General features: G+C 42.7%; 1 protein-coding gene across 4 annotated transcripts in view; it reads right to left on the bottom strand.

Moving 5' to 3' along the window:
* LOC124607747 (cyclin-dependent kinase 20-like) overlaps positions 1 to 13697 on the bottom strand; it is a 56209-nt gene that overhangs the window by 32939 nt on the left and 9573 nt on the right. For 3 of the 4 annotated variants that reach the window (XM_047139929.1, XM_047139930.1, XM_047139932.1), the window contains exon 2: positions 8772 to 8960. The exons of the other annotated variant lie outside the window; for it this stretch is intronic. In XM_047139929.1, coding sequence (XP_046995885.1) covers positions 8772 to 8960 — 189 coding nt within the window. The remainder of the gene's footprint in view (positions 1 to 8771; positions 8961 to 13697) is intronic. 4 annotated transcript variants of the gene reach the window in all.

The raw sequence follows: 13697 nt of genomic DNA, 5'->3' as shown, positions 1-13697 counted from the left end.
AAACAAATGCAAAGAAAGTGTGACAGAGTTAAAATGTAGGGAGGGTGGTGACCTTAGGGAGAAGGGCTTGAGGCACTGTCGCCCAACACTGAAGGTAGGGTGCTGGGAAGGTTAAAAGTCCACCACAGAGCGGCTAAAAGTGGGCAGTCAGATCAAGATGTGGACGACAGTCATATGTGAGCCAGAGTGACACAGAGGTGGGTTCTTGTGACAGATGAGGTAGCCACGTGTTAGCCACGTATGGCCAATGCAGAGCCGGCAGAGAACCGGAGAGTCCCTGCGAGAGGCCCGCATGGAGGTCTTCCACGCATTCGTTGTCTCCTTAAGGGCACGCAATTTGTTGTGCGTACTGAGACTATGCCAATCCATCTCCCAAAGCTGAAAAACTTTGCAGCGTAATAATGATCGCAGGTCAGATACAGGGATGCCTATCTCCAGAAGCGGTTTCCGTCTAGCCTGTTTGGCCAGCCTGCCAGCATGTTCATTTCCTGGGATTGCAACGTGGCCTGGGGTCCACACAAACACCATGGAATGACTGGACCATTCCAGGACATAGATGGACTCCTGGATGGTCACTACCAAAGGATGGCGGGGGTATCACTGGTCAATAGCTTGTAGGCTGCTCAAAGAGTCAGTACAGAGAAGGGGCGACTCGCCTGTACATGAGCAGATGCACTCAAGAGCACAAGAAATGGCCGCCAGTTCTGCAGTGAAAACACTGCAGCCATACGACAAGGAGTGCTGTTCAATATGTCCTCCATTATGCAAAGCCTACATGACCCACTGTTCTAGATTGGCACAGAGCTCATCGTCAGATTGCAAGAGGAGGTTGCGATGGAAAATAATCCCCTGGACCATGTTGAGGCTTTTATGGGAAGTGGCGGAAACAGGAATATCACCCAGCCGGTCACAAGCAAGTAACACACAGGATTGGGCTGGGGATGCTGTCTGAACAAGACTGCACCACTTCTCATCTTGGACAGCACTGTCACTTCCCCAAACTTATCCTCAAGATGTTCAACAAAAAATTGAGGCTTCATAGGTAGAATGGAGTCCCCGTCCATTCTGCTACAAACTAAATACTGAGGCAAATATGGTTCTCTTCTTTCTGTAGCCCTATGTTCCTCCCATGGTGTAGCGAGGAAGGGAAACGATTTAGGGTCATATCTGTCAGCTTCATACTCGATCTTGCCCTTCATAGAGACTGCTGGCGCTGTACGGTCACCAGCAAGATATGACTTATTCCACTTCATTGCGGGTCATCCGCCCTGATGCCACCCACTCCAATGAGGGGCTCTCCCCACAGGTGCCACCCAGCCACAGCAAAGGCCACCTTACATGATGGCCGTTGCCTGGAGTCCTGATGCCCCAGGAAGACAGGCGACTACTCCTTGGTATACGTGAGGAGTTTACAGCTCAGGCATCAGCAGTGTGATTGCTGTGTTGTCAGGGGGCTACCATCAAATCTGTACATGAAGGACCCACTACAACGGACTGGCTACCGTACTGGATAATGGGCGCAGAGAAATCCAATACTGTCATGGGGGCGAAAGAGGACATGAGACACGGAAGAAGATGACATACCCTGGAAAGTGCCCTCACCTCACCCAAATAGTTGAATTACAGGTGGAGATGCAAAGCCATGACAAGAGGTTCAGGAGATCGAATCTAAGAGAACTATGGATAACTCATGCACCACGTAAGGGGTCCTTCCCCATATGGACCACATTTCTGTAAAATTTGGAAAGTGGTAGACCAAACCATAAAATAGGACCCGAAATTATAGGACCGAAAAGTGTGAGACTCCTTTTAGTCATCTCTTACGACCGGCTGGGATACCTCGGGCCTATTATAACCCCCCGGACCTGAAGGGGGAACACTCTTTGAAATTCTGAAAACAGCATGGGTAAAACACAAAAGTGAGAGGTTGTATGCACCCTGTATAGAAATCAGATGGCAGTTATAAGAGTCAAAGGGTGTGAAAGGGAAGCTGTTTATATTGACCAAGCACTAGAGTAAACCAAAGAAAAATTTGGAGGAGGTTGGGGGGTTGTTTGGTGAAGGAGACCAGACAGCGAGGTCATCGGTCTCATCGGATTAGGGAAGGATGGGGAAGGAAGTCGGACGTGCCCTTTCAAAGGAACCATCCCGGCATTTGCCTGGAGCGATTTAGGGAAATCACGGAAAACCTAAATCAGGATGGCCGGACGCGGGATTGAACCGTCGTCCTCCCGAATGCGAGTCCAGTGTCTAACCACTGCGTCACCTCGCTCGGTTGGAGGAGGTATTAAAGTTCAGGGAGAAGTAATAAAAACTTTGAGGTTAGCTGATGACATTGTAATTCTGGAAGAGACAGCAAAGAACTTGGAAGTGAATTTGAACAGATGGACAGTTTTTTGAAAAGAGGATATAAGAAGAAAATCAACAAAAGCCAAATAAGGGTAATGGAATGGAATCAAATAAAATCAGCTGATGTTGAGGGAATTAGATTACGAAATGTAGTAGTTGTGTTTTTCTATTTGAGCAGTAAAATAACTGATGATGGCCAGAGTAGAAGGATATAAAATGTAACCAATAGCAAGAAAAATGTTTCTGAAGAAGAGAGATTTGTTAACATCAAATATGAATTCATGCGTTTGGTAGCCTTTCCTCACGATATTTGTCTGGAGCATAGCATTGTATGGAAGTGAAATGTGTATGACAAGCAGTTCAGATGAGAATAGAAGCTTTTGAAATGTGGAAGAACGTTGAAGATTAGATGGGTAGATAATATAACCAATGAGGAGGTACTGATTGAGGTAAAGAAATTTGTGGTACAACTTGACTAAAAGAAGGGATCAGTTGATAGGACACATTCTGCAACATCAAGGAATCACCAATTTAGTATTAGAGTGGGGGTAAAAATTGTAGAGGAACTAAAGAGACAAATACAGTAAACAGGTTGAAAGGTATCTAGGTTACAAAAGCTTTGTAATGGTAAAAAGGCTTGCACAGGATAGAGTAGTGTGGAGTGCTGCATCAAAACCACTGTTCGGACTGAACAGCACAACAATATTTTGAAGTTTTTCTGTGATGTTTCAACACAGATGAATACAAGGATCACCTTTTAAGCTTTTAGAAATAATCACTTGATGACAGTATTTTGAGCTGATGTCACTATTGTTTTAAAATTTGTTATTTGGTAAAGTTAAAACAGTAGCAGCTCATAAACTGACCAAGTAGTTTGTTTATAGTCAGTATTTATGCTGGATGACTTCTTTACAATTTCCTTTAAAGCCTGACTCAAAAACGATCGGAAAAGACTGTTTGCAACTAGTTTGCAGAATTTTGCAACAGTCATATTGCCATCAGCAATCGATTTCATGAAGGTCGACCAAAACAGGTTGTCATTCCAAAAATGATCACTGCTGGGCTCAACAAGACTGAAGATAATTGATATGAGACTTACTGTGAGACAGAGGTATTGTTTGTCATATCATGTGGGTCTATACAAACACTCAGATGTGAAACATGTCTGCACACCACGAATTCTGCAGAATTTGACCAAAACTCAAAAAACACTGTTGCCAATTGGCATAGAGAAATGCTAAAAAAATTCTCCTAAGGTTATGGAAACACTGTATACAATTTCATAACAATCAACTATTTAAGCATTCCAAATGAACTAAAACCAATAAATGAGGTTTGTCCATGAAGATTTTCTATGAAAATGACCACTTCTTTCTGCGGTTACCTTGGACAAGCCACGACCATTGCTTCAGAGAGTTGAAAAACCGTTTTCGTTTGCCACAACAGAGATAAAACAAGGGGAAACATTGGACCATGACAATGTCAGCTGTCACACAGCACATAAAACAGCTGATTATGTGACAGAGAAAAACATCAAACTAAAACATTATTGCCTGTCTTTATCTGATTTGTCACCTAATAACTACTCCTTGATTCTTTGTGTTAAACATATATACTATGTGATCAAAGGTATCCAGACACCTGGCTGAAAATGACTTCCAAGTTCGTGGCGCCCTCCATCGGTAATGCTTGAATTCAATATGGTGTTGGCCCACCCTTAGCCTTGAGGACAGCTTCCACTCTTGCAGGCATATGTTCAATCAGGTGGTGGAAGGTTTCCTCGGGAATGGCAGCCCTTTCTTCGTGGAGTGCTGCACTCAGGAGAGGTATCGATGTCGGTCAGGGAGGCCAGGCACGAAGTCGGCGTTCCAAAACAACCCGAAGGTGTTCTATAGGATTCAGGTCAGGACTCTGTGCAAACCAGTCCATTACAGAGATCTTATTGTTGTGTAACCACTCGGGCACAGGTCGTGCATTATGAACAGCTGCCAGATTGTGTTGAAAGATGCAATCGCCATCCCTGATTGCTCTTCAACAATGGGAAGCAAGAAGGTGCTTAAAGCATCAATGTAGGCCTGTGCCATGCAAAACAACAAAGGGTGCCAGTGCCCCCCCCCCCCCCCCCCCGCCCTCCATGAAAAACAAGACCACATCATAACATCACCACCTCCGAATTTCACTGTTGGCACTACACACACTGGCAGAAGATGTTCACCGAGAATTCGCCATGCCCACACCCCGACATCGGACTGCCACACTGTGTATCATGATTCATCACTCCACACAACGTTTTTCCACTGTTCGGTTGTCCAATGTTCATGGTCTTCACACCAAGTGAGGCATCATTTGGCATTTACTGGCGTGATGTGTGGCTTATGAGCCGCCGCTCGACCATGAAGTCCAAGTTTTCTCACCTCATGTCTAACTGTCATAGTACTTACAGTGGATCCTGAAGCAGTTTGGAATTCCTGTGTGATAATCTGGATAGATGTCTGCCTATTACACATTGTGACCCTCTTCAACTGTCGGCAGTCTCTGTCAGTCAACAGACATGGTCGGCCTATACGCTTTTGTGCTGTATGTGTCCCTTCACACTTCCACTTCACTATCACATTGGAAACAGTGGGCCTAGAGATGTTTAGAAGTGTGGAAATCTCGCATACAGGCATAGACACAAGTGAACCCCAATCACCTGACCACCACATTCGAAGTCCGTGAGTTCCGCAGATCTCACCATTCTGCTCTCTCACGGTGTCTAATAACTACTGAGGTCGCTGATACGGAATACCCAGCAGTAGGTGGCAGCACAATGCACCTAATATGAAAAACTTGTTTTTGGGGGTTCTGGAGACTTTTGATCATATAGTGTATATGAGAGGGAGGGGGGGGTGGGAGAGGGAGAGGGAGGGAGAGGGAGGGAGGGGGAGGGGGGGGGAGAGAGAGAGAGAGAGAGAGAGAGAGAGAGAGAGAGAGAGAGCAGCAGTTTTTATCATGTCACTATTCTGAATCCTTCCAAACTTATATTTTGGGGCCACCAATATCAAATCAAGTGTGGGGAAAAAATGTTTCCACAATTGATTAGAGCACATGCAAAAGTATTTCAAATTTTAAAGTCAAGCAATTTGAGAAACAATAGAATGGTCTGTACCAAAAAGCGTTTTTCTTTTAATGTTCTTGTTAAAACTTAAACTATAGCCCCACACTTAAAGTTAACAGACAACAAAAATTAGTAATCAGTGATACAGTTGGTCTTCCCATAAAGTTTAGCAGAATCTTTCACATGTTAAACATGTTATTTAGTTATTACTATTAACATTTAGCTACAACCTAGTAATAACTTTAACTGTTACTTATAATTATTGCAGTGACCCTCGTCCAACATCCCCCCTGTTGAACATCACTTATAAATGGATGGTTCATCAATGGTAACAGTGAAAGCTTACAGGTACAGAAAGTTTGGCAGGAACACTTTCAATGCGACAAAAGCCAATAAAGCCATAACCTGTTAAGTGCTTTAAGTGGATAAAGGGACAAGGAGGTGCTGGATAGACAAATGATTAAGCACCAACAAGACTACCTTTTCATAAAATTCTAACTCTATCCCAGGTCTTCCAAACTTCCAAAAGTGAGATGATGATAATATTTGAAATTGATACAATGTCTCAGCAGAATTCACTAGAGTTCTTTGAAGAGACAAAAAATAACAGCCAACTACCAAAGAACAAGTAGCAACTTTTCTATCAATATTTACAGAAGTTGGTAGCAATGCAAGATTCAGACCCCACAACTGTTTCCTTGCTGTAGCCTCTGTCTTCAAGAGAACCTTCCTCAGGGCATGAACAGACCTGAATCATGTGGGCATCACTGAGCCACTTCTGTGCTGAAGTTGGAAGACTCAGGAATAATCTACAGAAATGCCACTTCCTTGTGAATTTAGAAGCATAAACGATGGAACATCTGCTGGATTATAAACTATGCCCTGCTTCTGGCACTGAATAAGTTCTGTTTGTGACTAGGAATGCAACTGAAGTTGCAAGATTTTGGTCAACAGTAATCTATTTAGGCATAGGCATAGGCCCATGATTAGGCATTCCTAATCATTATATTGAGCACTTTTAAAAATCAAGCTTTCTTTCTGGTGCACCACTACGCATTGTTGGTAGCCACTGTATGTGGTCATTTAGCATGAACTACACATGCCATCCAGCAAGGAGATGGATAACTTCATAGAAGATGCTGCCTCTATGTCAACACTCTGCCAGCAGCAAGGTGTGCAGCAAGCTAGTGAGAATCATGTTCACCAGCAGCTTGCATGGACGATACGAGGGTTTCAGTTGTGCACTTTTTTTATCAATTGTGTGCATTTTAACAACTATGTGTATTTTATCAACTGGACTTTTATCAAGACATGTACATGTGGAGAGCGACTTCTATGCTTTGACTTCATGTAATGTAACATGGCAATTTTATAGCAAGTTCCAGAAGGTATGTGGAATATTGTGTATTTTATATATCTTTCATATGAACTGTAGTCTCTCTCTACCTTTGTTTTCCCATTAGATCAGATGAAGGCACATTAGATTCTTAACACCCATCACCTTGGAACAAAAAAAAAAAAGTGCCTACACTGTGATTGTGATGTATGAAGTGTGTTCATTTGCAAGTAGCTTTATAATTCTTCCTTTCATTTGCCTTTAATGGTAATTACCATTCACTGCATTTGTTTCTGACATGAATGAATAAAATAACTGAGACCCCTCAAGGGTGATGACATAATTCCATGATGGACATTTATAAGAATAAATAGATATCCTCCCCCTCCCCTCCCAACCTCTAAAGAGGACAAGACGCTTTTTTGGAAGTGAAAAAAGAAAGGAAAACTAGGTATGATATATTTTGGGAAGACTGCAACCACTAGGTGAACCAGGGATCAAAGGGTTGCCTGCTCTGTAAAACAGGATAGGCAACAATCTGTAGCAGATCTGACAAAAGACTACAATGCTGGTGCAAGCACAATTGTTTTGGAGCATTACGGGTTATGTTATTCCAGAGATTACAAAAACAAGTTAAATTCACAAAGAACTTATCAGTGTGAGCCCACTTATCATTATGATGTAGCACCCACTCTGCCATTGACACCTGCAATGATTCAGTTGGGAACGGTGTCATACAGCTCTTGTATCCTCTCATGGAGCAAGCTGGCCCACAACTGTTGTAACTTGTCCTGAATATCCTGGATACTGGCACTGGGAAGGAGTTTACGCCTCAGCTGGTCCCACACATGTTCTATCTGAGACAGATCTACGCACATGCAGGCCACATGAGTACCTCAACATCAAGCAGACAGTTCACAGAGGCAGCTGCCATATGCAGATGAGCACTGTTCTGCTGAGAGGTGGCAGTGCAATACTGTTGCACGAGAGGTGACACAAGAACAGGCTGTCCATGACATGCCATTGTGCTATCTGAGTTTCCTCAATCACTATCAGCTGTGACTCGAAGTCATAATCAATGGCTCCCCACACCATGACACATTGCTGCTCCAAAACACTGGATGAATGGTACCTCTTTCAAGGTCGCTGCCCTACTTGCTGCAGGGGGCATCCGGGGTAGAACCGCAATTAGTCAACAAACACAGTGTGACGCCATTCATCAGTAGTCTATGCTTCCCAGTTACAGCACCATTCCAAACACTGCTGTTTGTGTTGTGGTGTTAATGGCAGCTTAAGCATGGGATGGTAATTCCCTAGTCTGGCTGCTGCTAGTCTCTGACCAATGGTGCAAGATGACACAGTTACACTGTGACCAACAATGTGGTGTAACACGAACAGTGATTCACCCACCAATCCCTAAGTTTAATAGTGCACACTGATTGGTCTACTTCACAACAATTGTGGCTGCAACAACACTGTACTCTCTGTTATCAGGTCTTCCACAGATTATTGCCTATCTTGTTTTGCAGAGTGGCAAGCATCAGACTTCCCATTTCATGAATGAGGCATGAGTGACAAACACCTTGTTGCCTGCTCATGGTTTCACCATTCCTCAACCACTTTCCATCAATGCTGACAACAGTAGCACATGAACAGTCAACCAGCTTTGCTGCTTCCAAGATGCCAATTTGTGGCCTATATCTTCACTGGAATGATTTCCCATTTGTCTCTAATTTGCTTACATACTTTTCTTACCATGTCAAAACACACACACACACACACACACACACACACACACAGAGAGAGAGAGAGAGAGAGAGAGAGAGAGAGAGAGAGAGAAGGAAACTATGACTACTTGACACATAAACCAAATAAAAAGTATCTCTAATGTGAGATTAGGATCATAAACAGCACTGTACAATCTGTAGTGCCAAATATATCTTAAGTCTTACTAGTTAGTAAAATCAAACACCAAAATATGATGCATACCCTGTGCATGATACGATGCTTATGCAAGTATGCTACCCCTTTAAGTAACATGATCATATACATTTTAATCTGTCTCTCTGTCAGGCAGTTATCAAAGTCACGCATCATTTCCTGCAGTCCAGATGGCATAAACTCGAAGACCAACATGAAACCCAGACCCTGTGGGAACACATCCAATAAATGGACAACCTGAAACAGTGAGGAGACATTATGCATCTTACTACTCTAATGGAGTCATATAGTATTATTACTACCAAGGTTTTGACATTTCACACATCACAGTTTCAGATAAGAGAAGGAGAATATATCGCAACAGATACTGACTTCTTATGTGTTGATTTGTAACTGGAAAATCCAGGATGGAATGTAATTTATCTGTCTTATAATCTACAATTTTCAAATCACTTTATCTGCATTACATGAAACAAATCAAGTTTTCCATGATAATTTATTTAAAAAAAAGTGATATCAGCAGGCCCACCCTGGTGCATGCAGAGGAATTTGCAAGTGGTACATGATGGCATAAAGGAGGAAGGTGGGAGGATGGAGAAGGTTGAGAGATAGAATACAGGAAGAGGAGTGGTTTTAACAGCAGATGGAATGTCTGCAAGTGAGTAGACTGTATAAGAGAAATTTTTTAGTGTGACAAGAGATGGCAGCAATCAAAGTGAAAGTACAATTGATGACAGTGGGGTTTTATATGGATGACGGATTTTGGAAAGATAGGGTTCAATGTCCAGGGAGATGCCAGGCTGAGCTAAAGACAACCAGGAGAAACAGATATGAGAGAAGTTGTTGGGACTGTAAGAATGAGGATAAGAATATTTTAGACCTGTGTAAAGATCACGGAAATTTTATCTATGAGCCTGAGTGAAATGAGGGATTTATGACACAAGAACAGGCTGTCCATGACATTCACACCTCTGTCCAAACACAAGTTTGTCCCACTGCCGCCAAATCATCCCTTGGTTACCTTCCAGGAATTGCTAAAGTTACATTATCTTATGAACTGGGAGAAACAAGTTTCTGTGTTAGTTTTTGGTTGGAAGTGTTAGCCTTTTCCTAAGGTCTCATCTTCTTCTCCCAAACCAAATTAAATCAAGCTGAAATGGTCAAATATCTATTCTCCTTACCCCCATCTCTGCAATGTAAACACTTTTGCACCACCTACGTCCCTGACTAAAATCCTACTCAAAGCCACAAGCCAATCCCAAAACCTCTCCTCCAAATTCATCTACCTTCTCAATGTAACTACCACTTCCTCCCAATTGCTCTACCACCTCATATACTCTTCCTTCCTGAAATCCTATAAACTTAATAAAACTGGTCACTCATTTGTAATTGATAACTGTGCTAATACACAAAAAATCTCTGCTCTAACTGACCAAACCAACCCCCTTTGCCCACAGGCTATAGTCGGCATAAGTTGATCCCTGACAGTTGCAGAGGGGTGGGTGTGGCAGCCTTCCCATGCTTACCTCAACTAATCGTGTAGCATGATTTCATAAGCTTCTTCATGGCAATGTCTGAATGTTGTTACAGTTCTACAGATGACTGCTGTTGTCTCCTGCAGCTGTTTGTACTTAGCATTTGAAAGCTGGCAACAATGTTACTAGCTCTCAGGGATCTCCTAGTGCATACTGGACTATAACTTCCTATATTTATCATTTCATTCATCATCTGTCTACTATCCCATCCCCACTACCATCCAGCTCCTTGCTCATCAGTCACCATTCACTTCCCTATACACAAAAATACTCATGGCTTGCAAATGCTCATGGCTTTGCGACCATCAACAGCACCTCTCCAAACTTGATGCCAACTCCAAATTCTCAACTTCATTTTATGCACTAGACCAACTATATTCATGCATATGAATACTACTCCTTGGAGGGAAAGATATATAAACAAATACATGGCAACCTGCTATGCCAGTGAGCAATCCCTTGTTCAGTATAATGATCTTACTAAAGCCTTCACAGAAAGGCCCCTCCAAACCTAGTCCACCAACAGATCTTCCATGGCCTATCCAACCATACCCCTAAGTCTCCCCCCCCCCCCCCCCCATTCCCTATAAACCAGAACCAGCTGCAAAGGAGTACCCCTTCATTACCTTCATTTCCAACATGAATACACAGAAAACTGCATGAGGAGAATGGAACAAAATGGCTTCCAACGAGGAAAGAGAGGATCTTTCGACATCAGCTGCAGAGAAAGCAGTCTTTTTTAAGACTGGCAAATGCGATGTTTTGTAGCAGATGGCTTGCCCACTTTTACAACAATGCAGATTTTGAATACTGGATGATGGCATTTGCTTTAGGGAGACTGATAAGTAGATTCTCCTGACATGATATAATGAGATGTGTAAGACTGAAATGATGGCATTCATTATTGGTGTGTTTTATTTAGAGATATTGAGTAGTGGGAACATTATAGCTGGAAAACAAGTTGTTTCATTGGGAAAGAAAAAATGTAAGGCAATTGTCTCCTGAAGAAATATTGCAGGAAGATGAGGATACGAGCATGGCTATGTCTTACACTGAAATATACAGAGAAAATATTTGTTGTGACAATTTGCGAGATATGTGCAGCAGGGAAAGGGAAACATGTTGAGTCATGAGCAAATTGATAATGAGATTTTGTGGAGATTTCAAAGAAAATAGAAAGGAAAATTAACATTCAATGATTCACGGGAGCTAATATTAAAGTGTGGAAGAAGAGGAGAGATATCTTCCTAGATTTAGATATATTTCTAACCAATCATTCCCTCATTCATTTGTCTTTACAGTGTCTGATCAGCATTTCTGGAATGTAGCAACTCTGGCATACTTGTGATCCGCCTTGACCAAGTCCTGTGTTGTGTGAAGTTGTTCAGTACAGAGCATATGAGCAACTGACCCGGATCTTACATTGTTCCATTCTCACACGACATGTCTCCATCTGCTGGAAGGATGTCCCATTTTTGCATGTTGGTCATGCAATAGTGGACACCCATCCTAGGCCATTTGAATGATCTCAAAACAGGGTAGGACAGATCATTTTATGGCCCTGCTCTTCCCTTTAAGGGATATCCAGTAGCAGCCTACTATTCAGTTTGGCAATGTGGTTAGACTCAAGTGTTCCCTTTGGTGGCTGAGTCCTAGTGATGAAGCTCTTTCTAGATCTCAATCGACAGACTGTAGCTTGGTGACAGTGCAGTAGATGACAAGGATCACTGATCTGCTTTGCCGTCTCTGAATTGGCACGTCTGACAGTGGTGGGATCTACTCCTACAATTGGGTAGAGTTTGTCAACTGGAATAGGCTTCATGTCTCCTGACAGAATTTGGACAGTCTAACTGATAGCAGTGTTAATCTGCTGGAGTGAGCAGATGCACTCAACAAACAAGGTGTATTCTGCAGCTGACACAAACAAAGCAAGAGCAGAAGTCCTCAGAATGTGAGAACTAGCTCTCCTGCCACTGACTCTTAGTTCCATCAAAATGTTCCTTGCACTGACATTCAGCCTGATGCTGTGACAATGTTTCTTGAGCATATTCAAAGATGAAGTCCACTTATCTTCTACTTCTTCAAACATCTTCCCCCCTTGGGCAGTCACCACTTTTCCATCAGCATAGACACAAGCTGTGTGTGTGTGTGTGTGTGTGTGTGTGTGTGTGTGTGTGTGTGTGTGTGTGTGTGTGTGGAGAGAGAGGGGGGGGGGGGGGGCTGCAGGCACACGCGCACTTACACCCTCACACTTATTAAAAGAAACAAAAGTGGAGATAATCACTAAAATCTTTGCACACTCACACCCTCGAGATGACCACACAGTTACTCTATCTCACATGCACTAAAACAACTTAGAAAGAGGGAAAGTAGTGAGATACAAAATTAAAACACAGAGAAAACAGATCACAGAAGAGCTAAAAGAAAAGCAAAGGGAAATGTGACTGGCTGATTACCTACGAAAAACTTGAGTTAACCAGTCACCCTGTTAACACATTAAAACCATCTCCCTAAAATTTTGGGAAAAACTTTAGACAATTCACAAAGCTTTAAAACTTGAACCACATTCATTTGAACAGTACTTAAAATAGAGGGCAAATCCGACAGCAGAGCCACCATGGCTAACTGGTCAGAAAATAAAACACAGTCCAATAAAATGTGGTGCATAGACATCTGTACGCAATAAGCACCACAAACTGAAGGGTCCTCTCAGTGGAGTAAGAAGTCATGCGTCATAGGGCTGTGGCTTACGTGAAGACGAGTAAGGAGGACCTTATCCCATCTATGTGGATGGAAGGAATTACACCATAGCTGAGTTGTGGGCTTTACTACGCGGAGCTTATTATCAGTCACTTCCAGCAAGTCGCATTCGCATTGATGCATGACTTTGTACCTCAACAGTGAGGTGAAAGCATGCAGAGGGATGGCACGCTGAAAGAACTGAGGACCACGACACACCACCATGGCTGTTAGATCTGCCCTTTTGTTCCCCACAATACCCATATGCACTGGTATCCAGCAGAATAACACTCCTTCCCCAGTTGTTGTAGTTGGAGGAGGACATCCTGGATTACTTTATCAGCTGGGTAACAAACAAGAAATTTAGTACTGGAAGAAAATCTCATCTGCCCCAGTGCCCGCAAGATCACATATAATTCTGCATCGAAGACAGTAAACTCTTGAGGCAGTTGAACCTTGAGGACATAATCCAGGAAAATGACAAAGCAACCAACGGAGTCCCCCAGCTACGGCCCATTCATAAAGACAGCTGCATAGTTGTGGTGCTCATATAAAATGTTAGAAAATATTGCATTAAAAACAGAAATGAGAGTGCCATCTCTCCTGTACTGCTTTAAATTTAAAATTACATTGGGCCTCTGCAGTAACTAGGGCGGCAGATGATTAAAACACTGGATTTAGTGTTGTACTTCCTCCATAT

This window comes from Schistocerca americana, chromosome 1, assembly GCF_021461395.2.
Source record: "Schistocerca americana isolate TAMUIC-IGC-003095 chromosome 1, iqSchAmer2.1, whole genome shotgun sequence".
Taxonomy (NCBI): Eukaryota; Metazoa; Arthropoda; class Insecta; order Orthoptera; family Acrididae; genus Schistocerca; species Schistocerca americana.
The sequence above is the reverse complement of the archived record's forward strand: the minus strand, read 5'-3'. Positions and strand labels throughout refer to the sequence as shown.